General features: G+C 47.0%; 1 protein-coding gene across 3 annotated transcripts in view; it reads right to left on the bottom strand.

Moving 5' to 3' along the window:
* Window positions 1-27,839, bottom strand: part of obscnb (obscurin, cytoskeletal calmodulin and titin-interacting RhoGEF b) — an 896,193-nt gene that overhangs the window by 634,023 nt on the left and 234,331 nt on the right. For all 3 annotated transcript variants that reach the window (XM_038798455.1, XM_038798456.1, XM_038798458.1), the window contains exons 22-25: window positions 25,536-25,802; window positions 21,544-21,813; window positions 18,805-19,071; window positions 11,135-11,401 (exon numbers count right to left, since the gene is read on the bottom strand). In XM_038798455.1, coding sequence (XP_038654383.1) covers window positions 11,135-11,401; window positions 18,805-19,071; window positions 21,544-21,813; window positions 25,536-25,802 — 1,071 coding nt within the window. The remainder of the gene's footprint in view (window positions 1-11,134; window positions 11,402-18,804; window positions 19,072-21,543; window positions 21,814-25,535; window positions 25,803-27,839) is intronic.

The raw sequence follows: 27,839 nt of genomic DNA, 5'->3' as shown, positions 1-27,839 counted from the left end.
ATTGGCCGCCAGCTGCCTACCTTTCACGAACCCCGTTTGATCCTCCCCAATCACCTCCGGTACACAGTCCTCCATTCTACCCGCCAGTACCTTTGCCAGGAGCTTGGCGTCTACATTAATCAGGGAGACGCCTCCGGGTCTTTACCCCGCTTCAATATCAGAGATATGGTAGCTTGTGACATTGTCGGCGGCAGGGTCCCTCTGTCCCTTGCCTCATTGAAAACCCTCGCCAAGACCGGGCCCACCAGCTCAGAGAACTTCCTATAAAATTCTACTGGGTATCCATCCGGCCCCGGGGACTTCCCCGACTGCATAGCCTTAAGGCCCCCCAATACCTCCTCTACTCTAATCGGGGCCCCCAGCTCTTCCACTCGCCCCCCCATAACTGTTGGGAATGTTAACCCGTCCAGAAACCTTTTCATCCCCTCCGGTTCTTCCGGCGGCTCCGAAGTATACAGCTTACAATGGAAGTCCTGGAATACCCTATTCAATTCTGCCGGGTCCTCCACTTTGCGCCCCCCCTCGTCCCTCACTCTACCTATTTCCCTGGCCACCTCCCTCCTCCTGAGTTGCTGCGCTAACAGTCTGCTAGCCTTTTCCCCATGCTCGTACACCACTCCCCTCGCCTTCCTAAGCTGTTCCACGGCCCTGCTCGTGGATAGTGCCCCCAGTTCCGCCTCTAGTCTCTGCCTCTCCCTGAGTAAAACCTCCCCCGGGGACTCCGCGTGCTCTTCATCTATCCGACCCATTTCCCTGACCAATCTATCCATCTCTGCCCGGTCTGCCTTGGCTCTGTGGGCCCCAATTGAAATCAGCTCCCCCCGCACTACTGCCTTTAGCGCCTCCCACAAGGTCGCCGCTGAGACCTCCCCCGTGTCATTCACCTGCAGGTAATATTTTATACATTTCCGAAGCCTCTCGCAGATCCCCTCCTCCGACAGCAGTCCCACATCTAGCCTCCATTGCGGGTGTTGATAGCTCGCTCCCCCGAACTGCAGGTCCACCCAATGCGGGGCATGGTCTGAACTGGTAATTGCTGAGTATTCCGTGTTCTTTACCTCCCACATACAGTCCCTGCTTAGTACAAAGAAATCTATCCTGGAATATACTTTATGGACGTGCGAGTAAAACGAGTAGCCCCTTCCTGTTGGCTGTCTATCTCTCCAGGGGTCCACTGCCCCTATTTGCTCCATAAACCCTTTCAGCTCCCTTGCCATTGCTGAGAGTCTACCCGTTCTGGGACACGACCGATCCAAAGTCGGGTCAAGGACCATGTTAAAGTTCCCTCCCATTATTAGCCTGCGAGAATCCAAGTCCGGGATCTTCCCCAGCACTCTTTTAATGAAGTCCACGTCATCCCAGTTCGGGGCATATATATTCACCAGCACCACTCTTCTCCCCTCCAGTCTGCCCCATACCATCAGGTATCTGCCCCCCCTGTCTGCGGATATGCCCTCTGCCTCAAATTGCACGCGCTTGTTAATCATGATTGCCACCCCTCTGGACTTCGAGTCCAAGTCCGAGTGGAAGACCTGGCTAATGCAGCCCTTCCTTAGCCTGGTCTGGTCCGACACTTTCAGATGTGTCTCCTGCAACATAATTACGTCCACCCTCAGGGCCCGCAAGTGCGCGAACACCCGCGCCCTCTTAACCGGCCCATTCAGTCCCTTGACGTTCCAGGTGTTCAGCCTGGTCGGGGGGCACATCCCACCCCCCCCCACCTCGCCGGTCAGCCATAGCCTTTCTCGGGCCGGCCCCTGGCCCGTGCGTCGCGCCATTCCTGGCCCGCCCTTTGGCTACCTCCACCCTCGACCTCCTTTCCAGTGCCTATTTCAAGTCCCTCTCCCGTCAGCAGAACAACCCCCCCTCCCCTAACCCCATCCCCCGATACCCCACTCCTGCCATCTACTGGCTGTAACTTCCCTGCCCATCTGACTCCCTTGACTAGCCAATCTGCTAACCCGGTGACTCAACACTCCAGCGCCTTCCTGTCTCAAGTCCCATTGTTTCCCCGTCCTCCTCCCCACCCACTGGGGCAAGCCGGCTCCAGTGTCTTCCGCGAGCTGCACAAAAAGCACAAACCAGCCCAAACAGGAAAACAAAAACACACAGAAAAAAGAGAAAAAGGACATAAATGTCCATGAACAAAGGAAAGAGTCTCAAATGTTCCACTTGGCCCCTTTGGCCCAGCAAACCGTTGAGCAGCAGTCCAGGCACATTCGGCGTTCCTTCCCACAGAAATCCTTGGGCCCTAACTCGCGTCCTTGGGGCCTCCTTTCGGGACCAGCCCCAGGTCCCTCACAAAATCCATTGCTTCTTCGGACTCGGAGAAGTAGTGGTGTTGACCCTGGTGCGTGACCCATAGCCGAGCTGGGAGCAGCAGACTAAACTTCACGTGCTTCTTGAACAGCACCTCCTTGACATTCTTAAAGGCTGCTCGCTGCCGAGCCACCTCCTGGCTTAGGTCCTGATAAATGCGGAGAACACTGTTGTTCCACGTGCTGCTCCTGGCGCTCTTTGCCCACTGCAGCACCCGCTCCTTGTCCACGAACCTGTGGAACCTAATCACCATCGGGCGGGGGGTCCGCCCGGCCGCCCCTGCCTTGCCTGCACTCTGTGTGCCCCCTCCAGCTCCAGCGGTCGCTGAAAGGCTTTGGCCCCCATCAGCTGCTTCAGCAGGTCTGCTACAAATGCTGCAGCATCAGCTCCCTCAGTCCCCTCCGGGAGGCCGACCATCCTCAGATTTTTCCTGCGGACTCTATTCTCCAGCTCCTCCACTCTGTCCAGCAGTCTTCTCTGCCGCTCTTTCAGGCCGTCCACTTCTAGCGCTGCAACCGTTTGCGCATCCGCCTGCTCCTCCACCGCCTCTCCCAGCTCCTTAACTTTAACATCCTGGGCGTCCAGCCTCTGGTTCAGCTGATCCACCGCTTTCTGGATTGGGTCCAAGCTGTCCCGCTTCAGTGCTTCAAAACTGGACTTCATTACCTGGAGCATGTTATCCAGCGCCTGCTGGATTGCTGAGTCCGGGGTCCGTGTGTCCGCCATCTTAGGTCCCAGGTAATTTTCTTCAGGTCCTTGTCTCTGTCCCTTTTTCTCCTTCTTCTTCTGCCTTCTGGAATCCCGCTATTCCATGTGCCGCAGCCCGCTCCTCAGCACCTTCGCTGCTGCCTTCCTTCGCCCAGCTCCTTAAATTTTACCTCCTGGGCATCTGAAGTGGGTCCAAGCTGTCCCTCCTCAGCAACTCCAAACTTTTTTTCCTTGTCCTGGAGGATGGAAGGTCCGTGGGTCCGCCATCTTACCCTTCAGGTCAGTTTCCTCCTTGCCTCCGTCTCTCTCTCTCTCTTTCTTCCTCTACCTGCTGGCCTCCCACGATTCCATCCGCTGCAGCCCGCTCTCCTCTTCTTTCACGGCAGCCTTTTTGCCGTCCCCGTGGTCCCGCTATCGCGGGGAATCAGCTGCTGAGCCCCGCCGGAGTGAGAGCCCGCCGAATGTGCGGCTCACTCGAACATCGCCGCCACCCCTCCTTCTTCCTCTTGACAAGTGTTTCAACTGCTTTAGTAACCATGGTTCCCTCACTCGACCACTTCCTCCTTGCCTAACAGGTACACAGTCCCAGGAAAACAAAGAAATCCCCTTCAACACACAAACCCCAAACAGCCAACATTGCAAAAGAAAATCCCAACTCTTACCTTGTCCAAATAGACAACATTGACTCAGTTAGCACATATGTGTGAAAAAATAAAGCTACATACACTCCTACAAACCCCCTACCCTCAGTACAAGACTATCCTCAGGCCCATTTCTCAATTTTGCCACAGTCCTTCTGCCTTCACAAACACTTCCCCCGCTTCCACCGTCTCAAAATAAAAGTCTTCGGATTTGTAGGTCACCCTCAACTTAGCTGGGTATACAATGTCGCATCGCACCCTGCTGTTATACAGTGCCTTCTTCACTCGGCCGAAGGCCACCCAACTCCTCGCCAACTCCACATTAAAGTCCTGGTATGTATGTATACCAGCTCCAGCTCACTGCACATCCCGCTTCTGCTATGCCCAACACAGGACCTTCTCTTTCACGCGGTACCTGCAAATAGTCACTGCTCTTTGCGGCTAATTTGCCTTTGGTATAGGCCTCCATGCCCTATGAGTTCGATTCAGTTCATACCAAGTGGGATCTTCCCCCTCCCCCAACAGCTCCGCCAATATTTTGCCAAAATACTCTGTCTGCCTCGGGTCCTCCACCCCTTCAGGCGGAACCACGATACTCAGATTTTGCTGCCTTGATCTGATTTCCAAGTCCTCCATTTTGGCTTGCAGACACTTTTTGGCCTCCACCACCCTCTGCAGCTCCTTACCCATTGAGGTGAGTTGATCACTGTATTACGACAATGCCTCTTTCACTTCCTTCAGTGTCTCACCCTGCTCCCACACCTCGGCCGATACTCTCGATACCGCCGCCCTCACCGCGGCAATCGCCTCCTCCACCAGCACCTTCAATACCGCCACCATCTCCTTCCTCACCACCTCCATGTGCTTTGTGAATTGTTTTTCAAGTTCCACGACGATCACCTCGGTCATCTTTCCTGCCGTGCGCAGTGCGGCATCACCCGGCGACCCAGCCTCCGCCTTCCTTCCAGTTCCTGAGCCAACCCTTCCACTTGACTGCAAACCTTCATTAGCCCCCTTCTTCACGGCCATTTGCTTTTGGGTTTTAGACATCTTTATTCCTTATGTCTTCCTGCACTTATTTAACCAAAAATTGCCCCTGGGACCGGGCATTAAATTCTGAAATATCAAGGCTCGAGCAGGAGCCCTCCAATGTGCGACCTCCTCCTACATGCCGCCACTGGAAGTCTCTCACCAAGGCTCTTTAGGCAGCACTTTCCAAGCCCACGATCACTTCCATACTTCTAGTCCAAGAGCAACAAATACCAGTGAACACTACCACCACAAAGTTCCCCTCCAAGTCATTCATCATATTGACCTGGATGATGAATATAGGAATTTCTAGTGGTCCACTGTCTATTTTTGTCTCTCTCTTACCTTTGATATATTGAAAAAAATTCTTCCTCTCTTCTTTCATGTTACTAGCTAGCTTGCTCTCATGTTTCATCTTCTCTCCCCTTATTGCGTTTTTAGTTGTCCTCTGCTTGCTTTTAAAGGCTTACCAATCCTTTGGCTTCTCACTAACCCTTGCCACGTCGTATGCTTTTTCTTTTGCTTGACTTCCCTCATCATCCATGGATGCCTTGCCTTCCCCTTAGCATGTTTCCTCCTCAAAGAAGAAAGAACAAAGAAAAGTACAGCACAAGAACAGGCCCTTCGGCCCTCCAAGCCTGCGTCGACCATGCTTCTCATCTGAACTAAAGTTTTCTACAATCCGGGGTCCGTATCCCTCTATTCCCATGTTATTCATGTATTTGTCAAGGCGCCCTTAAACGTCACTATCGTACCTGCTTCCACCACCTCTTCCGGCAGCGAGTTCCAGGCACTCACTACTCTCTGTGTAAATACTTGCCTCGTACATCTCCTCTAAACCTTGCCCTTCGTACCTTAAATCTATGCCCCCCTAGGAATTAGAACATAGAACATAGAACAGTACAGCACAGAACAGGCCCTTCGGCCCTCAATGTTGTGCCGAGCCATGATCACCCTACTCAAACCCATGTATCCACCCTATACCCGTTACCCAACAACCCCCCCCCATTAACCTTACTTTTTTTAGGACACTACGGGCAATTTAGCATGGCCAATCCACCTAACCCGCACATCTTTGGACTGTGGGAGGAAACCGGAGCACCCGGAGGAAGCCCACGCACACAGGGGGAGGACGTGCAGACCCCACACAGACAGTGACCCAGCCGGGAATCGAACCTGGGACCTCTCTACTCTGGGAAAAAGCCTCTGACTATCCACTCTGTCTTTGCCCCTCATATTTTTGTAGACCTCTATCAGGTCGCCCCACAACCTCCGTCATTCCAGTGAGAACAAACCGAGTTTATTTAACCTCTCCTCATAGCTAATGCCCTCCATTCCAGGCAACCACCTGGTAAATCTCTTCTGCACCTCTCCTAAGCCACCACATCCTTCTGGTAGTGTGGCAACCAGAATTGACCACTATATGCCAAGTGTGGCCTAATTAAGGTTCTATACAGATGCAACACGACTTGCCAATTTTTATACTCAATGCCCTGGCCAATGAAGGCAAGCATGCCGTAGGCCTTCTTGATTACCTTCTCCACCTGTTTTGCCACTTTCAGTGACCTGTACATCTCGATCTCTCTGACTGTCAATACTCTTGATGGTTCTACCATTCACTGTATAATTCCCACCTCTATTAGATCTTCCAAAATACATTACCTCGCATTTGTCCGGATTAAACTCCATCTGCCATCTCGCTGCCCAAGTCTCCAAACGATCCAAATCCTGCTGTATCCTCTTGACAGCCCTCGTCGCTATCCGCAATTCCACCAACCTTTGTGTCGTTCCGCAAACTTACTAATCAGACCAGTTACATTTTCCTCCAAATAATTTCTATACCACGAACAGCAAAGGTCCCAGCACTGATCCCTGCGAAACACCACTAGTCACAGCCCTCCAATCAGAAAAGCACCCTTCCATTGCTACTCTCTGCCTTCTATGACCTAGCCAGTTCTGTAGCCAACTTGCCAATTAGAACATAGAACATAGAACAGTACAGCACAGAACAGGCCCTTCAGCCCTCAATGTTGTGCCGAGCCATGATCACCCTACTCAAACCCACGTATCCACCCTATACCCGTAACCCAACAACCCCCCCTTAACCTTACTTTTATTAGGACACTACGGGCAATTTAGCATGGCCAATCCACCTAACCCGCACATCTTTGGACTGTGGGAGGAAACCGGAGCACCCGGAGGAAACCCACGCACACAGGGGGAGGACATGCAGACTCCACACAGACAGTGACCCAGCCGGGAATCGAACCTGGGACCCTGGAGCTGTGAAGCATTTATGCTAACCACCATGCTACCCTGCTGCCCCTGATCCCGTGTGACTTCACGTTTTGTACCAGTCTGCCATGAAGGACCTTGTCAAAGGCCTTACTAAAGTCCATACAGACAACATCCACTGCCCTACCTGCATCAATCATCTTTGTGACCTCCTCGAAAAACTCTTATCAAGTTACTGAGACACGACCTCCCCTTCACAAAACCGTGCTGCTTCTCGATAATATGTCCACTTGCTCCAAATGTGAGTAGATCCTGTCTCGAAGAATTCTCTCCAGTAATTTCGGTACCACTGACATAGGTTCACCGGCCTGTAGTTTTCTGGATTATTCTTGCTACCCTTCTTAAACAAAAGAACAACATTGGCTATTCTCCAGTCCTCCGGGACATCACCTGAAGACAGTGAGGATCCAAAGATTTCTGTCAAGGCCTCAGAAATTTCCTCTCTTGCCTCCTTCAGTATTCTGGGGTAGATCCCATCAGGCCCTGGGGACTTATCCACCATAATATTTTTCAAGACACCCAACACTTCTTTTTGGATCTCAACGTGACCCAGGCTATCTACACAACATTCTCCAGACTCAACATCCACCAATTCCTTCTCTTTGGTGAATACTGATGCAAAGTATTCATTTAGTACTTGGCCCATTTCCTCTGACTCCACACATAGATTCCCTCCCCTGTCGTTCAGTGAGCCGACCCTTTGAAAATGAAATGAAATGAAAATCGCTTATTGTCACAAATAGGCTTCAATGAAGTTACTGTGAAAAGCCCCTCGTCGCCACATTCCGGCGCCTGTTCGGGGAGGCTGGTAAGGGAATTGAACCATTCTGCTGGCCTGCCTTGGTCTGCTTTCAAAGCCAGTGATTTAGACCTGTGCTAAACCAGCCCCTCGCTGCCCTCCCCTTTCCCTAACGACCCTCTTTTTTATGTACATGTAAAAAGCCTTGGGATTTTCCTTAACCTTATTTGCCAATCCCTTTTCATGACCCCTTTTAGCCCTCCTGACTCCTTGCTTAAGTTCCTTCCTACTTTCCTATATTTCACACAGGCTTTGTCTGTTCCCAGCCTTCTAGCCCTGACAAATGCCTCCTTTTTCTTTCTGATGAGGTCTACAATATCTCTCGTTATCCAAGGTTCCCGAAATTTTGCCATATTTATCCTTCTTCCTCACAGGAACTTGCCAGTCCTGAATTCCTTTCAACTGACATTTGAAAGCCTGCCACATGTCAGATGTTGATTTACCCTCAAACATCCACCCCCAATCTAGGTTCTTCAGTTCCCACCTAATATTGTTATAATTAGCCTTCCCCCAATTTAGCAGATTCACCCTAGGACCACTCTTATCCTTGCCCACCAGCACTTTAAAACTTACTGAATTGTGGTCACTGTTCCCAAAATGCTGCCCTACTGAAACTTCTACCACCTGACCGGGCTCATTCCCCAATACCAGATCCAGTACAGTGCCTTCCCCAGGTGAACTATCTACATATTGTTTTAAGAAGCCCTCCTGGATGCTCCTAACAAACTCTGCCCCGTCCAAGCCCCTAGCACTAAGTGAGATGCATTCCCGCTGTTCCTCCCGAATAACCCCCCAAAACTCCTGCTATTGCTGTTCCACTGTCTTCCCTACTAGGCCCTTTTCCAATCAACTTTGGCCAGCTCCTCCCTCATGTCTCTGTAGTTACCCTTATTTAATTGTAATACCATTACATCTGATTCCAGCTTCTCCCTCTCAAACTGCAGGGTAATATTGTGGTCACTGCTCCCTACGGGTTGCTTAACCTTAAGATCCCTTATCAAGTCTGCCTCATTACACATCACCAAATCCAGAATGCCTGTTCCCTAGTAGGCTCTGTCATAAGCTGCTCCAAAAAAAGTCTCTTAAACATTCCACAAATTCCTTTTCTTGGGATCGACTACCAACCTGATTTTCCCAGTCCACCTGCATATTAAAGTCCCCCATGATTATTGTTAAATTGTCTTTTTTGCATACGTTCTCTATCTCCTGATTTATTTTCTGCCCCATATCCTGACTACTGCAGCAGGATGTGCTGTTTGGTCTGACATTAGTGTTGACACATCCTGATGGACCTGGCTGGAGGCCAATGAGCTGTTTTGAAATTTACTAGTTTATACTCAATGCTGATTGGTCCTGAATGTTCTGTAGGGCAAGAAGGATTTGATTTTGTTTTTGTTTTGATCAGAAGCTGAAGAGTCACAGTCCTGATGTCTCTCTCTCACCTTATGAACTTGGTCCAAAGATCTAAAGTAAAGAGCTTTTTCTCTGCACAGCCAAATTGAACTGCAGGAAAGTCCAGTCCAGCTGCAGCTGAAGGCAGGGTCAGTTGTTCAAAAACACTTCAAAAAATCTTGGGCTGGATTCTCCGACCCTCCGCTAGGTCAGAGATTTGCCGGGGGCTGGCGTGAATCCCGCCCCCGCTGGCCGCTGAATTCTCCGGCAGCGGATATTCGCCGGGGGTGGAAATTGCGCCGTGCCTATCGCGGGCTCCCCCCCCCCCCGGCGATTTTCCGGCCCGCGATGGGCCAAAGTCCCGCTGCTGTTATGCCAGTCCCGCCGGCGGGAATCAAACCACCTACCTTACCGACGGGACCAGGCAGTGCAAGCAGGCTCCGGGGTCCCTGGGGGGGCCCGCGATCGGGGCCCACCGATCCGTGGGCAGGCCTGTGCCGTGGGGGCACTCTTTTCCTTCCGTGTCGGGCATCAGCCTCCGCGATGGCCGAAGCGGAAGTGACCCCCTCCCTTGCGCATGCACGGGGATGACGTCAGCAGCCGCTGACGCTCCCGCACATGCGTGGACTTCCGCTGGCCGGCGGAGTCCCTTCGGCCCCGCTGGTGTTGCGTCACAGGCCTTCCACGCCAGCTGGCGCGACGGGAACCACTCCGGCGCGGGCCTAGCCCCTCAAATTGAGGGCTTGGCCCCTAAAGGTACGGAGAAATCCGCACCTTTGGGGTGGCCTGACGCCGGAGTGGTTCACGCCACTCCATCCCGCCGGGACCTCCCGCCCTGCTGGGTAGGGGAGAACCCAGCCCCTTGTGTGGGAACTCTGTTCTTATCTCAGAAAGGCTGTTGGTCATTCTGGTGGCGCTGCAAAAAACTAATAATTAAACAGGCTGGAAGTGGATCTTCTGAGTGAAGGCCTAGGTTAATACAAGTTAAAGTGACTCCCCAGAGGGAATCCTACAGCCTGGGAACTCTGACTGAATGTTCCAACCAGAGAAGATCTTCGTTAGCAATCCAAACTGTGGTTTCAATCACTCCTCATGTCCTGCGAGGACAACCTGCTGTTCCAACGGCTTCAACATCTGATGCAAGGACACTCATCTTCTCATTCATATTCATTCTCTTATTATTTTTACCCATTTGTTTGGGTAGAAGGAGGGGCAGTAAAAGGGAGGAGGAGTAGATCAGTTGGCCTTTAGTCTATCATAAATATTGCATGTCTTCTCTCTATTTTTGTTATAAATAAACAGCTTTGTGTTTCACTGAGAAATCTGGTGCCTGTAAGTCATTAGAGCAGTCAAGGGCCAAAGATCTCAGCAACTTTATGCAAATTATTGGTTAATTGACTTCTGATGGGACTCCGGACACAGAATTGGTCGTGCACGAGCCCAGGATGTCGTAACAACTACCAACGACTATTAACAATAAAAATGCTTTTGACAAAAATCCCTAGTATATCTGGATAGTGGAAAACTGAAGTATATATATGAGTCAATATCAATTCACATTCAGCGACATTAATGGGGTGGCACGGTAGCACAGTGGTTAGCACAGTTGCTTCACAGCTCCGGGTTCCCAGGTTTGATTCCCGGCTCGGGTCACTGTCTGTGCAGAGTCTGCATGTTCTCGCTGTGTCTGCGTGTGTTTCCACTGGGTGCTCCGTTTCCTCCCACAGTCCAAAAATGTGCAGGTTAGGTGGATTGGCCATGCTAATTGTCCTTAGTGTCCAAAAAGGTTAGGTGGGGTTATGGGGACAAGAGAGGAATGGTAGGGGGCTCTTTCCATGGGCTGGTGCAGACTCGATGGGCCGAATGGCCTCCTTCTGCACTGTAAATTCTATGATTCTATGATTAAGACTTTAATGGTTTCATTTCGAATAAACAATAATGGGGAGCTTACCTCGAACATTCAACTGTGCTTTTTCTGTCACATCTCTCACTTTCAGCATAACGGTTCCAGTGTCATCAAGCGTTACACCTTTCAGAATTAATGTGTGTTTTTTTCCTTTTTTCTTTATCTCATTGAAATTGTTTGCGTATAAGGGAGTATCATTTAGAAACCACTGAACATCTTCAACATCATGGGACAACTCACACGAATAAACTAGATTACTGTCCTCCTCAGTATCTATATCTTCCAAATGTTTTGTTATTTCTATTTTCAGAGCTGCAAATGGAAATACAAACATAGTTACATAACGTTTTGATTTTGAATAATATACATTATCTACATGCAATATGGTCAACTTTTGAAGTTTTCATTCCAGGCACGCTTCTTTTCTGGAAATGATTTTTGTAGCATTTTTAATGTTTTGTACAAAGGATGACAAAAGACATAAGCAAAAACTTTTTACAAAATACTCACTCCAACTCCCCCCCCCCCCCCCCCCCCCATTTCCCAGCTCCCGCCATCCAAACTACCTTCCCAACAGTGAATCAGTGAATAAACCTCCCTTCACCCAAGACCGAGCAGTGACCAATTCTTCAAAGTATACTATAAACGGTCGCCATCTACGATAGAACCCCTCAATCGACCCCCTTGCAGTGTAAATGATCTTCTCGAGGTAATTAGGGATGGGTTTATTTTGATTTGGGTGCACAGGGTGGAGAGGTTAGAACATAGACCATGGAACATACAGTGAAGAAGGAGGCCATTCAACCCATCGAGTCTGCACTGACCCACTTAAGCCCTCACTTCCACCCTATCCCCATAACCCAATAACCCCACCTAACCTTTTTGGACACGAAGGGCAATTTAGCATGGCCAATCCACCTAACCTGCACGTCTATGGACTGTGGGAGGAAACCGGAGAACCGGAGGAAACCCACGAGGTCTAACTCGGAGGTCAGAGGCAAAGGTTGTGAAGGCCATCCAGGTGATGGACCGGAAGTACTCGGCAGCACCGGAGGAGGCGCTTTTAAAGAAGAAGCAGCGACTCTAAATGGAGTTTGGGCTTATGTCTACAGGGAAGGTGGTAGGGTAATTGTGCAGGGCCAGGGGCTGATGTACCAGTATGGGAGAAAGACAGCAGAATGCTGGCGTGTCAGTTGAAGAGGCAGGTGGCGGCGGGGGAGATTGGGCAAATGAGGGATAGTAGGGGTGCGGGGGTCACAGAGTCGAGGGAGGTGAATGGGGGATTTGAGGCTTTTAGCGGAAGCTGTACAGTTCGGAATCTCCGGGGAGGATAAGGGTCTGAGGTGATTCTTGGACGGGCTGCAGTTTCTGATGATGGAGGAGGGGACGGTGCAGCGGTCGGGTACGCTGATGGGACTGAAGGAGGTGACGGTTTGTGTGGGGTCCATGCAGTCGAGGAAAGCTCCGGGCCCGGACGGGTTCCTTGCAGAGTTATATAAAACGTTTGGTTCGGAATTGGGGTCCCTTTTAGTTGAGATGTACAAGAGTGGAGAAGAAGGAACTGTGGTGGTCTGGATATGAGCCTCTGCCATTGGTGCAGAGCACTGGCTTCCCATTGGCTCTGGCTGGTCATGTGCCTCTCGTCCGATTGGTTGGGACTAGTCATGTGACTGCTCTCCAATTGGTCGAGAGGCAAGTAGGCCCCGCCTCTGAGGCGGGTTATAAGTAGGCCCCTCTGGGGCAGCAGGGTAGCATAGTGGTTAGCATAAATGCTTCACAGCTCCAGGGTCCCAGGTTCGATTCCCGGCTGGGTCACTGTCTGTGTGGAGTCTGCACATCCTCCCCCTGTGTGCGTGGGTTTCCTCCGGGTGCTCCGGTTTCCTCCCACAGTCCAAAGATGTGCGGGTTAGGTGGATTGGCCATGCTAAATTGCCCGTAGTGTCGTAATAAAAGTAAGGTTAAGGGGGGGTATAGGGTGGATACGTGGGTTTGAGTAGGGTGATCATGGCTCGGCACAACATTGAGGGCCGAAGGGCCTGTTCTGTGCTGTACTGTACTGTTCTATGTTCTATGTACCCAGAGTTCCCGACGGTCGGCCATTCTCTGTAGTCGACCACCGGGCTAACAACTAGCTGATTAAAGCCACAGTTCAGATCCTAAATGTGTCTTGAGTCGAATTGATGGTACATCAGGAATACACTTCCCCTTTCCCCCTCACTGTCTCAGGAAAGCATGTAACTATCAACAAACAAAAGAGTCTGTACAAATACTCCCAGCTTCTATTTGACGTGTCCTCGGTGCGCGCGGGATGGAGGGCATCCTGCGTGGCTTGTCGTGTTGCCATCGATCTCAATGGCGTTTTCATCATGGGGCCAACAGAGATGGTGCTACAAAGATTCTGCAAGTATGGTGTCTGCCTGCGCAGGGAGAAATGCGTCTTTCACATCAAGAAGGTTATGTATTTGGGAAACCAGGTCGATCGTTTAGGGTTACACATGGTAGAGGTTAAAGTACAGGTGAGATAAATGGACCCTGCACCACGTGATTCCATGGAGCTTCGTTCTTTTTGGTTCTGAAGGATCTTCATGCAGGGTATCCTGGTGCATCCAAGATGTAGATGTTGGCTAGAAGTTACACTTGGTGGCCAGGGCTAGACGTAGCTATCGAGGTGTTGGCCCAGAATTGCCCCATTTACAGGCAAAGTTTTCTGCATTGGCAAAGCGTCAAATGATTTAGCTCAGAGAGCCTTACAGCTGGTGAAAAGGGGTCTAAAGAAGCAGACTAAGGGTTTGATGGATACCAGGCTGACAAGATTCCAGTTTCATACAGGACCATTCCTCCTGCGGTGACTGTTGCCAAGCTGTTAATGGGTTGGCGACTTTGGACATGACTGTGTTTGCTGGTGTCGGTGTTACGGCACCCTGGGCTAGTACGTGGTCCCCACAGGCCCAGAGTCTCAACACAAATGAAGTAAACAATAATTTGTATGTTTTCCTGAGATCTTCTGAGATAACCATTCAAGATGGCGCCGGAGCGAGGCGACTCTCTGCAAGCTCTCCCCAACAGATCCACTTTTTACTTAACTTATACATTGTATATCTTGTGTTGTTTCTTGAATTTTGTTTAATTCCCTTTTCTTCCCATGTACTGAATGATCTGTTGAGCTGCTTGCAGAAAAATACTTTTCACTGTACCTTGGTACACGTGACAATAAACAAATCCAATCCAATCCAATCCAACATCTTTGATGCTCGAGTGCTCCAATGACTTACGGCACCAGAGTTGTAAATAAAACATTTTTAAAAAACTGTTTATTTATAATATGAGAAGAGATAAACATGTAATGGAAATAATAGAAACATGGTCTACTAATCTAACTATTCCCCAACCCCACAACCCCAGACACACATAAAATAGACACACAGTGAGCGGGAAGGAAAGTTTAATGGGCTGAAGTGAATCTTTGCGGCAGAGGTGGTAGTCATTGTAGTCTGCGATCCTGAAATCATCGGTTGGTTTGGATCTTTTAAGGTTTGTTTCCAATTAGAACTCGCGGGCTGTAGAATTGCCTTTTCGGTGTCACCTTCACTTGACTGACCTCAGTCCCACTGAGACAATCTTAGACTCTCTGAGAAGTTAAAAGAGGGTTTTACATCCACTCTGCATCTGGAACCCTTGTCTGCTCCTTTTGCTGATCAAGATGAACTGTAGTGAAGATAAAGTAAAAGGCCCTTTTTCTTACAGCCCTCTAGAGATCTCAGGGGCGGGCTATCAGCACTGTGCCTTCCCTAGACTTCTAAACAGAGGTTAGGCTTTCACAGACCTGATCAGGCCTGCAGCCTATTGATCAGAGGTTAAACTTCACAGGCCTGGCTGTGTAGAATACTTGCAGAATTTAAATCAGGAAGTAAACCTTTGCAAGCCTGACAGAGAGAGTGTTCAAATCAGCTCCTGCTGCTTCCTAGGTTTTCATAGAACTGAGATAAAATGGAGAATGCCTTCTGGGTAGGAGTGGAAGGGTGTTTTTCTGCATGGAGGTCTGTAACTAGTGGTGTTCTACAGGGATCAGTACAGTGACCTCTGCTCTTTGTAATATATATAAATGTCTTGGAAGAAAACGTAGCATGTCTGATTAGCAAGATTGCAGATGATACTAAGATTGCAAGAGTTGTGGATAGTGATGAAGATTGTCAGAGAATACAACGGGATATAGATAGGCTGCAAAATTAGGCAGAGAAATGGAAGATGGAATTTAACCCAGACAAATGCAAGGTGATGCATTTTGGTAGAAATAAATGGCAGAACCATCAGAAGCATAGAGACACAGAGAGATCTGGGCATGCAGGTCCACAGATCCTTGAAAGTGGCAGCACAAGTGGAAATGGCGATTCTTAGCTGCGGCGTACCTTAGTGCCCATGTCCATGCTAAGGAACCTATTTTAAATCCTTACCTGATCCTGGTTTCCTTTTAATGCCTGGGTTTAATGCCGGCATCAACATCTTCAACGCTTCGCACTTGATGACGCGGCCTACATTCGTAACTTTGCCAACGGTGCTTGCTGGTTCTCTGGGATCATCATTCGTCAATCGGGTCCTATGTCTCACTAAGGTCGTGTTCGGGGCAGCTTATGCGCTGACACCTGGATCATATCCGCTCCCGGCAGCCACTTCTTCTTCAGGTGCCACGACAGACCTCTTCTTTGGATCCTCCGGTTCCATTGCTGGTACACCTTGCTGTGGCATCTTCATTTTCCTGTGATGCAAACATGACTGACATCCTGTCCTCAGACTCTGACATGGAGACCCCTCGGCCAATGATCAGCTTGGTGTTCTAGTCATTCGCCGGCAAGGTACACACCGGCCGATCCTACTCCACCGCTGAACAGTGACCTGTCACAGCTGAAATGTCTTCATCGTCCAACTTCTGCAAGTACTGCAGCACAGTCGCACAGTGGTTAGCACAGTTGCTTCACAGCTCCAAGGTCCCAGGTCGTTCCCGGCTTGGGCCAATGCCTGTCCTGAGTCTGCACGTTCTCCCCGTGTCTGCATGGGTTTCCTCCGGGTGCTCCGGTTTCCTCCCACAGTCCAAAGATGTGCAGATTAGGTGGATTGACCATGCTAAATTGCGCGTAGTGTTCAAAAAGGTTCGGCAGGTTTACTGGGTTACGGGGAGGGTGAGGGTGTGGGCTTGGGTAGGTTGCTCTTTCCAACGGCCAGTGCAGACGCGATGGGCCAAATGGCCTCCTTCTGCACTGTAAATTCTATGAAATGTTCTTCTTCTTCGTCTTCTCATCATCGTCCTTAGATTGGCCTTCGGACTTTGAGGGGGAGGAATGTAATAACCTGCACGGGGCATGCGGTGTGGTGATGATTGTTTTCCCCGTGCTCCTTGAGGAGTACAAGCTCCCCCGCTAGGGGTGGGGTAGCTCACCCATACTTGTATAAAAGGTCGGCCAATCTGGAACCGACCAATAGTACTGAGTACCTGGTGAGGTTCTACTGGTACTCATGTATATTCTCATTGTAAATTCAACGTTATTTTCTTCTTTACTTACTTTGGATTCCCCTGCCTTATTAAACAGTCCTCCTTCAACAATGCCTCTTTGTGTTTTCCCTTCCCTCTTGTCGTCCTTGCAGACCTTCCTTTTACATTGCCCCCCTTGAGTTTTCCCTTCCCACTCATCACCATTCCACAGCACATTTTCTACAGGCCTTCCTTGTCATCATCAGCTACACCCCCTCCTCAACTTGGTTGAGTTTTGGTGCATTCAAATTGAGGCTGCGTGCGTCACGCAGCACAGTGCTGTCCAGACAGGCAACAGTGTGTCGCACCAGGAGCAGAAGACCCCTGCCCTCTCAATGCCAGGCGCAGTACTGATCCAAGTCAGTGAAATTGGAGGATGCATAAATCTAGCAGCACAGTGCTGTCCATCAAGGCTAGCTCAGCATTGAGCTGGACAACGTGAACCAATCTGCCCCAGCAGAGTGACCTTCAGTACAGCACAAGCGATGCAGTGCTATGGCAGGTAGGCTATCTACGTTGCACTCACCTTGAGGTCTGAGCAAACTGAGGTTTACCTTTGTGAATACCACCCTTTTACAAACGGTTTGAAGTAGACCTGATTTCCCAAAAGATCGGAAGGCCTGCCGAGATTTTACAAAGCAGCTGTTTTAATGAGTTGCAAATGTCCTTTACACCACCAGGCAGCAGGAGAACCGATCCGCCAATGAAATAATTTTAAACTGTTTTTACGCCAGCGGGTTCTAACTTTTTGGCTCCCGCTGGATTCTCCACTCCCACCCGCCATCAAACCTGTCACGAGTAGGATGGAAGAATTCGGCCCAAAATATTCGACTCTGCCATTTCCTCATTCCCAATTATAATTTCTCATATCTCCAGCTCTAGCAGACAAATGCTTGCTTTTAAAATATGTTTTTATAGTCCTGGATAAGTTTACTCTCATATTCTATTTTTTTTTCCTTTTTATCATCATTTTGGTGGTCCTTTGCTGGTTTCTAAAACAATCCCATTCTTCAGGCTTGTTAGTATTATTTGCCATTCTTTTTGCTTCTTTTTATTTACCTAATACTGTCCTTAATTAAGCCAGGTATGGACCTTACTTGCTGAGTTTTTATTTTCCAATGTAATGTATTTTTGTTGAACACTGGAATTGTTTCTTAAAAAAATTCTCACTGTTTATTTACCACAATACCGTAGCCAGTTCTCCCCTGATAAAAGTTTTGGGCTAGAGTATGTCATTTTCAAACTTAAAACGGAATTCAATTGTATATCAATAATCATCATTATTATTTTCCTGGCAGATCTTTTGAGATTGCTGACTAACCCTGACTTATTGAACAATATTAGATCTAAAATAGCTTCATCCCTCATCAGTTTCACATTCTACGAATTCATCTTCCAAGTCACCTTTGTCAATTTGATTGGTCCAGTCCTTATGAAGATGAAAGTCCCCCATAATTATTACATTGCCTTTTTTACAATCTCCAATTATTTCTTGCATAATATTCTGTCCAACGCTCTAAATATTGTGAAACCAAAGAGAAACCTGCTTTGACAAAGCGTCACCTGGACTTGAAACTTTAGCTCTTTTCTCTCCCTACAGATGCTGCCAGACCTGCTGAGATTTTCCAGCATTTTCTCTTTGGGCTCTAAATACTGTTAGGGGGTTCTAAATTACAGCATGCACTGTTTTCTGACTCTCCCTAAATCCACTCGTACTAATTCTACTTCTTGATTTTGTCAGCCAAGCTGCCTGAAAGGCAGATTCTGTAATCAGTCTTGATTCAATACAGAAAGGGATTGAAATAGGTATTAAGCCCACAATTCGCATGCAAGAGATCTCATGCTGATTTCAGACAGGTTCCTGAGGCAACTGCAGGTCATCCTGAGCAAAATGCTATGCATCATGCACACAGTGGAAATATCTTTTGGTCTACAATTCTTCAACTTTAAAAGGTAAATAAGAAAAAGGACCTAATGTAAGATATCTAAGAAGGAAGGTGACTGGAAACGGTTGATTTGGAGCACTAAAGCACACGATGTGATAGGTATAAACTAGAAAGTCAATAATACTTTGGTGAGCAGAAGAGGCAAAATTTCTGGAATAAATCAAGTGATTATTAATTATCGGTCTTGCTCTTTCAACTTAATTATATAGCAGTAAATCATTTTATTGCAAGGTGTCAATTCTTACCTTCAACTGTGAGCTTGGTTGTTGTCTGTGCATTACTTGATTTGCAGCTATATTCACCAGAGTCTTCGGGTTTGAGATTTGAAATAATAAGTTCTAACACATTCTTATTTTGACTGAATTTGTATCGGTCAGAGGATTTGATTAAGTTCTGGTCTTTGTACCATCTGACCACTTTGGGCGTAGGTGTGAACTCACAGCTCAAAGTAGCAGAGTTCCTCTCTTCAACTGTAATGTTCTGTAGTTTTCTGACTACCTCTGTTGGGGGCTCTGAAAAATAATCACGTGTGAATTTACAATCAAGTTTGCCAAACAACAAATTTGCATTTATAAAATATATTAATGTAATAACATGTCCTAAATTGAAACAAGGTATAGTAATAAATCAGTATTTCAAATCAAACCACAAAAGGATTTATTAACATAGATGACAAAGGTTTGGTCAGAGCTAAGTTTTAGGGAGCATCATTAAGGAGGAGAGAGGTGGAGAAGTTGAGCAAGCATATGCTAGAACACAGGTCCCTGACAGCTGAATGGACCAATGATAGCAAAACAGATACAGAAGGCTCCAATTAAAAAGGAGCAGCTATCTTGGGGTACTGTAGAGCCAGAGGAGGTAGGGAAGGGTAAAGCCATAGTAGGATCTGAAGAATAAGTTGAAAATCAAGACACGATCTGTCTGCACGTCAACGTAGGTAAACAAATATAAGAGTGATAGGTGATTTGGACTTGACACGAGTTAAAATAAGTTCACCTGTGTTTTGGATATGCTACTGTTCACAAAGTTGGAAGATGGGAAGTCGGCTAAAAGAGAACTGGAATGTTCATGTCTGGACGGAATGAAAACATGGATGAGGGATTCATCAACAGATTGGTTGAGGCACGGATGAGTGATGGTAATAGGAGGAGGCCTTGGTGATAGAGGCCATCATGTCAGAAGTTCAATTCAGCACTTATGTTCAGCATTTCTTCTTCAAGTACGGTTAACAGATTGCTTCCTTTTTAAATTTAGAATTTGTCTGAAACTAATCTTCAGTAAACAGAATCGGGAAGTATTTTGAAGATGATTTTGAGGTTCTGATATTCACTTTATTGGTCGACTACCAACACTCATAGTTAGAAGTCACAAGGAAAATGGTTACACTGGTGAGGTACTAAGTGCTGCAAAAATGGCATAAAGAGTGCAACTTCGCGGAGAGAGGTGCTTAAAGATCGAGGCTTCAGCAAGGGGATTGGGGTATAACGAGGTTGACTTCAGCGAAGAGTGCAGGCGCCACTGCACTTTATGAATCCCAGGGAGAGAGTATTCATATGGTAAAGAGAAAGGACTTCCGTAGGAGTGTGATCCCTAGACCCCTACAGCAGAGCCTGATCTCCAGTCATCTTGGACCCCCTTGCCATTGGACAAAGGCCTTGCTCCATCAGGTAAATGGGCAATATGTCAGCACAGTGGTTAGCAATTCTGTCCCACAGCACCAGGGACCAGATTTGATTCTGACCTCGGGTGACTGCATGGAGTTTGCACTTTCTCCCTTTGTCTCCATGGGTTTCCTCCGGGTACTCGGCTTTCCTCCCACAGTCCAAAGTTGTTCATATTAAGTTGATTGACTATTCTAAATTGGCGCTAGGTGGGGTTATGGGGATAGTGTGAGGTTTGGGCCTAGGTAGGGTGCTCTTTCAGAGGGCCGGTGGAGACTCGATGGGCCAAATGGTCTTCTCCGGCATTGTAGGGATTCTATTCTAAGCCCATGTGGTGGCTGATGTTCAACAGCCACCCCACATAAAAATGAGATTTTGGACCGGGGATGTCAGGGCCCTCATGGACAATCGCAACTGTGACAGACTGGAACACTGTACTGTTATCATTGCCTGGGAGCTCTGGCATTACGCCATTGACATCGCCGCCCTAATCGCGATCCAGCAGGCAGGGAAAGCCAGCTCAAGGAACAACAGTGGCAATTTTATGGAAAGGTAAACTAAATGGTCGCTGCCTCCATGTGGTTGGTTTTGTAATTAAAAACAAACTAGTTGGCCATCTCAGAGACTCCCCTTGCGGGATAAACAAATATCCCATGACCCTTCGGCTCACCTCAGAACCAATGCACTATAGTCTTCAGTGTGTACATTCCAACATTGGAAGCTTCAGAGCAGTCCAAAAAGGAATTTTGCTCCAACTTGAACAATTCTTGGCCTGAATACCAACAGGTGAGAAACTGATTCTAATTGGCAATTTTTATGCCAGAGCTGGAAAGCACATAAGACCTGTGGGGAGGTGTAATCGACAGAGAGGGTAGGGAAATCCAACACTAATGATACCCCGCTTCTTACGTAATACCGAGGACAAGGCCTCGTCATAACCATCAGAGAGATAGTTCCATCAGAGAGACAAGTGCAAGGTTTCATGGCAACGCCCTCGCTCCAAGCAGTGGTATCTGCTTGACTACGTCATCATCTGAGTGAGGGACCACAAGGACATGCATATCATCTGTGCCATGACAGGAGCCAACGACTGCTATACAGACCATTGTCTAATCCGCTCTGTGATCAACATCAATAAAGCCCCAAAGCAGCAACGGCACCAAAAACAATGCCACAGGAAAATCAATGCTGAGCCATGAAAGACCCTGATAAGGGAGCCTTATTTAGCCAGCAGAACACAGTGAAACGTCTGCCAACATGAGTTACTGTACAAAAGGAAGAGAGGGATAAAATGACAGAATGGGAAGGAAAGTGTCTGGATACCTTTAATGGTTATCCTCGCCTCAGATTTTGATTTCCCTGCAACAAACTGCACCACGCCAGTCATTTTACAATTTGTTTTTTTTAAAGTTAAACGATGAATAGTGCCACAATGTTCAATATCTACATCTTCAGAAGCTTGAAGAACTTCGCCATTCAGTATCCATTTTGGAGGCTTTACATCAGCAATTGAAATCTCACACTCAAGACAGGCATCATTTGGCTCTGTTACCTCCACATCACATAGCTGTTTAATGATGGTAATTGATTGCTCTGTAAAACATATTTAAGAAACATGACCACAGTTAGTTGATTTCTTTTGAGTGCTCAATTGTATGCAACCTATTACATTCCTCAATTTGTCACAAGGGAAGCAAAAGAGATGCGAGTCCTCAACCCCTATGAGGAATGGCCCTGGAAATCATGGGGTTCTCCCAGGAGAGAGCAGTCACCGACAACAAGGTTGGCCTGCGCCACAGAGGTGAGTATCCACTACCCCTTCATCCAGATGATCTGCCTCTTGAGTTGTTCATGTCAGACAAAATGATCCTTCCCTCTCACTGACCACATGTCCATTCTCACCAGATCTCCATATGATGGGGCAAGGCCATCCAGAGTGGATCCCCCCCCCCCCCCCCCCCCCCACCCGAGAGACCATCTCAGAGGAGAGCTCCTAGGAGACCACTATTGAGGCGTCACAGCTATCACTCACACCTCCGTCAGCGCTAGAGCACATCTCGGTGGGCGACATAAGTGGACAGGCTTCTGGGGCACAAACAATCTGGTGAGCACCACACAGTTGCAAATGCACATCAGGTGGAGGCAGGAACATCCAAGGGAGTCTGCAGTTAGTCTGCTGGCTCCCAGGACTCTGCTTAGTCATACTCAGATGCCGAGCCTCTGGACAGGTTATCCCTGAGCTGATGCAGATGCTAGGACACGGCCCTAAGATTCAGGAGGGGGTGTCAACGATATTCCAGCAAGTGCATAGCCAATTGGAGGAGTCAAAAGGCTACTGGCACAGGAGATGATGCCGACAATGCGTGGCACTGAGGCCAACACTGCTAGGGTGGCAACTGCAATGGAAAGCCTGTAGCATGAGGTCAGAGTCTTGAGTGGTGGTGTGCAAGGCATAGCTGAGTCTGTGACGACCATGGCTGAGGGCCTCAAAAGCATGTCCCAGTCGATATGGGACATGTCCCATATGCAGGTGGACATTGGCAAAGCACTGCAGAGCATGTCCCAGTCGCTGAGGGACGTGTCCAAGACACAGGTGGACATTGTCGGGGAGCTGCAGAGTGTGGCCCAGTCATTGAGGGTCATCACTGAGGGCATCGACTCTATGGTGCAGACAATGGGGAGGCAGCAGGACTGGCTAGATGACGCAAAGGCTTCTGGACCTCACTTCAGCTGCTCCTCCGTCCCATGGAGACCTGATAGAATTGACCTTTTAGTACATAACAAGTTTAAAGTAATAAATGACCCAAGATTTAAAATGGCTTTTTAAAATGGTTTGTTAAAAACCCACAATTCAAGCATGACAGTAAAAACTGCTGTATGCCATGAGGAACATCAAGATAATGAGGCCAGACAGAGCAAGGAAACATTTTGTTAATTTAAGTTTCTGGGGCATATTCCCAGAAACAGTTTTCACGACAATGGATAAGGCTTCATGAGAAAGACATATTTCAATCGCCCCATTTTAAAATTTGATGGATAGACATCTCAATCGAACTGAATTAACTGTAATTACTTTAACCCAATCAAAGCCAGAAAGGGGAAAAATATTGGTGATAACAATAACCTTAAAAAGTATGTGCCAGTTTTGAACAATTCATTCCGGAATCATCTTACTTAATTTCTGAAGCTACTTTCTGCACTTTCGCTTTGAACCGCCATTTTGTTTATTTTCAACTTTTCTGTATCGTGTATTCAATTTGAAGAAAATATCAAGAGCTGTAATTTGTATTGAATTCAACTCAGTGCTCTGTATTTGCATGGACAAAACAAACTGTATTTGCAAGCAAACTGACCTGATCAAGAGACATCTGAAATTAATATATTAACCAAAGTACATGTCTATCAAGACCCCAAGGGTCCTACGGACACTGTCAAGAAGGAGCAATCACTGGAGGCCAACCCGGGGCCTGCCACCTAGGAGATGAAGGCGGTTCCCAGTTCTTCCGGATTCGCCCCTCTGATACTGGCGTATTTCAAGAGCAGCATGCAGAACGGGGTGGATCAGCAAAGGCAGTGACACTTCATATGTGACTTGGCACCAATATACAGTCACAAGTTCAGTATTCAATATAATACAATTACATTTTATTTTTCACGAGTGTAACTTAATTCAGATTATAAATGGGTAATACATCTAATACTGCTAATGTTTTAAGTAAAACATTTTTCAATTCTTTCTAATGTTTATCTTCATGAAATACCACAATCAGGATGCCAGGTCTGATGCATTACTTTCTAATTTGCAAAGTAAGTCCATAATCACCTCTTAGGGCATTGTACCTGACGGGATAGGAGAACTGTGGGAAGGTAATACGTAGAAGTCTCACAATCTTTTGAAGCACAGTAAGAAGTCTTGCAACACCAGGTTGAAGTCGAACAGATTTGATAATCGAATAACTAGTTTTCGGAGCACAGCTCCTTCCTCAGATGAATGAAGAGGTGGGTTCCCTTGACTGCTGGGCATTCAGCCTCTGATCCTCGGGAAAGCGCTCTCCAAGGCGGCCTTCAGGACGCACGACAACACAGAATCGCCGAGCAGAAACTTATAGCCAAGTTCCGCACACGAGTACGGCCTCAACCGGGACCTTGAATTCATGTCGCATTACATTCAACCCCCACCATCTGGCCTGGGCTTGCGAAATCCTACCAACTGTCCTGGCTTGAGACAATCCACACCTCTTTAACCTGTGATTATTCCTCTCTCCAGTAGCTCCATCTGGATCTGTAAAGACTTAATTACCTGCAAAGACTCGCATTCAAAGTATCGTCTTGCATCTTTGACTGTCTATATATACGTTTCTGGTACCCACCTCTTCATCCACCTGAGGAAGGAGTTGTGCTCTGAAAGCTAGTGATTCGAAACAAACCTGTTGGACTTTAACCTGGTGTGGTAAGACTTCTTACTGTGCTCACCGCAGCCTAACGCAGGCATCTCCACAGAAACATATACTTAATATTGTGTCAAGCTGTTCTCTTGTATTTTGGGGAGCTCTTGAATGTAGGAATTTTTGAAAAGAAATGGAAAGGGAAGTTAATCCCAGCCTTTCTGATGCACCTCCTAGCAGTCAACTAAAAAGTACAGTTGGAGACTACCTGCCTGCTCACTCTCTCCAAAGCGAAATGGCTTGTGGAACGGAAGGAATTTAAGAGGTCAAAAAATAACATTAACATAATGGGCTAGATTCTCCGATTCCCCAGCTGCATGTTTCTTGGTGGCACACCATTTGCTGGCGGTGGGATTCTGTATTTCCACCAGTTGTCAATGAGATTTCCCACTGAAGCCGCACAACGTCGCCGGGAAACCCATGGGCAGGGGTACGCTGCCAGCAGGAAAAGTGAATCGCAACAGTCGTGAAATTCCAGCCAAAATATGAATTTTCTGATCAATCAGGTATCAATACTGTTGGCTGTATTATAGCATTTAAGTTACTATTGGGACAGACTGCTTACTTTTACTAAGGAGATTAAACGGTCTCATCTCAATATTAGTACATTGTTATCTATTGAAAACCTTTAAAAATTCCATTATTTAAAATATGTTTGTCAGCTCCACTCTTGGGCCTGAATTTTCCAGTCCTTCACACTGGGATTAATTAATGATCTCTTAGTGATCTTCTGGTCCCACCAATCTGAATAGAGATTTCAATGGATTGCTGGCTATTCAGCAGGGAAACCCGTGGCGGTGGGCAGGAAAATTCCGGCAATTAATGTTGACAAAATATTTTTAAAATAACTGAAATGTTTTCTTTCATCACCTTCTACATATAACATTGCTGTAGTTTTGTCATCTATGGCATCACACGTGTAGCTGCCTTCATCTTCAAAAGCGACAGTATTGATTATGAGCTTCCGGTACACATCATCACTCACAATCTCATATTTGTTACTGGGATGAATCTCTTTGCCTTTGTAGCACCATTTGACAGCAGCATTTGGCCTGGAAACTCTGCATTCAAAAATTACACGATGTTTCTCGATACCAATTTTCTCTTTTAAGGGTTTCACAATTTTAGCTGCCAATTCTGAAACAAATATAAGAGCAATTGTTGATATCTAAATTAAAACACAGAACAGCAGAGCTGAGCATTAATATGGTTTTACAGTCGGAGCTAGATATTGTTAATCTCAGCATTAAAGGGGCACAGCACTATGATGGAGAAGAACACCTGGATGAAAAGACAATCTGCCATTTTCATTGCAGAGTTACAACTCTATTTTGAAAACTACGGCTTCGTCTGCAATATTTGGTAAATAACAATGTTTACCATGCTCCTTTCATTAAAAACCAAGCCCATTTAAACAAATTTGGAAGACATAAAATAGATTATTTGGAGTGTAATTTGACTTCATTATGAGCATAAAATCAATGATAAATACTCAACATCCAATTTAATATAATGCACAATTTTATTTTCCACTGAGGTTCAACTTACTATTACTCATTTTTTGCTGCCTAGGAAGGTGGATTTCTCTCCTTTTTTCTACATTGTCCTTGTTTAAATGTAAAAATCACAGATAGACAAATCATTAACTAACTTTGTTTTTCCATTATTATCATTTTTTGATGCGGGTCTGTATACATCAAAAATATCTCCAAAAAGGGAAACACATTTATGGTTCCTTGAGTTAAAAGACATCAAAGATTCTCTCGAGCACTAGTTACTTTTAACATCTTTGCCTTTCTTTTTGTGGTAATTTCACAATCGACAAATCACAATTTCATGATGGAAAGTGGCTAATGTAACACCACTGTTTAAGAAGGTAGGGAGACAGAAGACAGGAAATTATAAGCCGGTTAGCCTGACTTTGATGTGGAGATGCCGGCGTTGGACTGGGGTGAGCACAGTAAGAAGTCTTACAACACCAGGTTAAAGTCCAACAGGTTTGCTTCAAACACGAGCTTTCGGAGCATGGCTCCTTCTTCAGGTCTTGAGCCTGACTTTGGTCATTGGTAAGACTTTAGAGTCTGTTATTAAAGAAGTACCTGGAAGTGCATAGTAAAATAGGACTGAGTCAGCACGGCTTTGTTAAAGGGAGGTTGTGTCTGACAAATCTGTTAGCGTTCTTTGAGGAGGTAACAAGGAAGTTAAACAAAGGAGAACCAGTGGACGTGATTTATTTAGACTTCCAGAAGGCCTTTGACAGGGTGCCGTATAGGAGACTGTTATAAAGAACAAAGAAAAGTACAGCACAGGAACAGGCCCTTCGGCCCTCCAAGACTGCGCCTACGATGATGCCCGTCTAAACTAAAATCTTCTACATAAGTTAAAAGCCCATGGTATTAAGGGTAAGATCCTGGCATGGATAGAGGATTGGCTGACTGGTAGAAGGCAGAGAGCGGGATAAAGGGTTTTTTTCAGGATGGCAGCCCATGACTAGTGGTGTGCCTCAGTGGTCTGTGCTGGGACTACAACTTTTCACAATATACATTAATAATCTGGAAGAAGGTACTGAAGGCACTGTTGCTAAGTTTGCAAATGATACAAAGATGTGTAGAGGACAGGTAGTATTGAGAAAGCAAGGGGGCAGCAGAAGGATTTGGACAAGCTAGAAGAGTGGGAAATGAAGTGGCAAATGAAATACAATGTGGAAAAGTGTGAGGTTATGCACTTTAGAAGGAGGAATTTAGGCATAGACTGTTTTCTAAATGGGGAAATGCTGACGAAATCAGAAGCACAAAGGGACTTGGGAGTCCTTGTTCACGATTCTCTTAAGGTTTAATGTGCAGGTTCAGTCGACAGTGAAGAAGGCAAATGCAATGTTAGCATTCATGTCAAGAGGGCTAGAAGACAAGACCTGGGAGGTACTTCTAAGGCTGTATAAGGCTCTGGTCAGACCCCATTTGGAGTATTGTGAGCAGTTTTCGGCCCTGCATCTAAGGCTCGATGTGCTGACCTTGGAAACGGTCCAGAGGAGGTTCAGAAGAACGATCCCTGGAATGAAGAACTTGTCGTATGAGGAACAGTTGAGGACTCTGGGTCTGTAATCGTTGGAGTTTAGAAGGATGAGGGGGGATCTTATTGAAACTTACAGGATATGGCGAGTGGATAGAGTGGACA

Source organism: Scyliorhinus canicula, chromosome 5 (genome assembly GCF_902713615.1).
Source record: "Scyliorhinus canicula chromosome 5, sScyCan1.1, whole genome shotgun sequence".
In the NCBI taxonomy this organism is placed as follows: Eukaryota; Metazoa; Chordata; class Chondrichthyes; order Carcharhiniformes; family Scyliorhinidae; genus Scyliorhinus; species Scyliorhinus canicula.
This window is presented reverse-complemented; position numbering and strand designations above follow the sequence as displayed.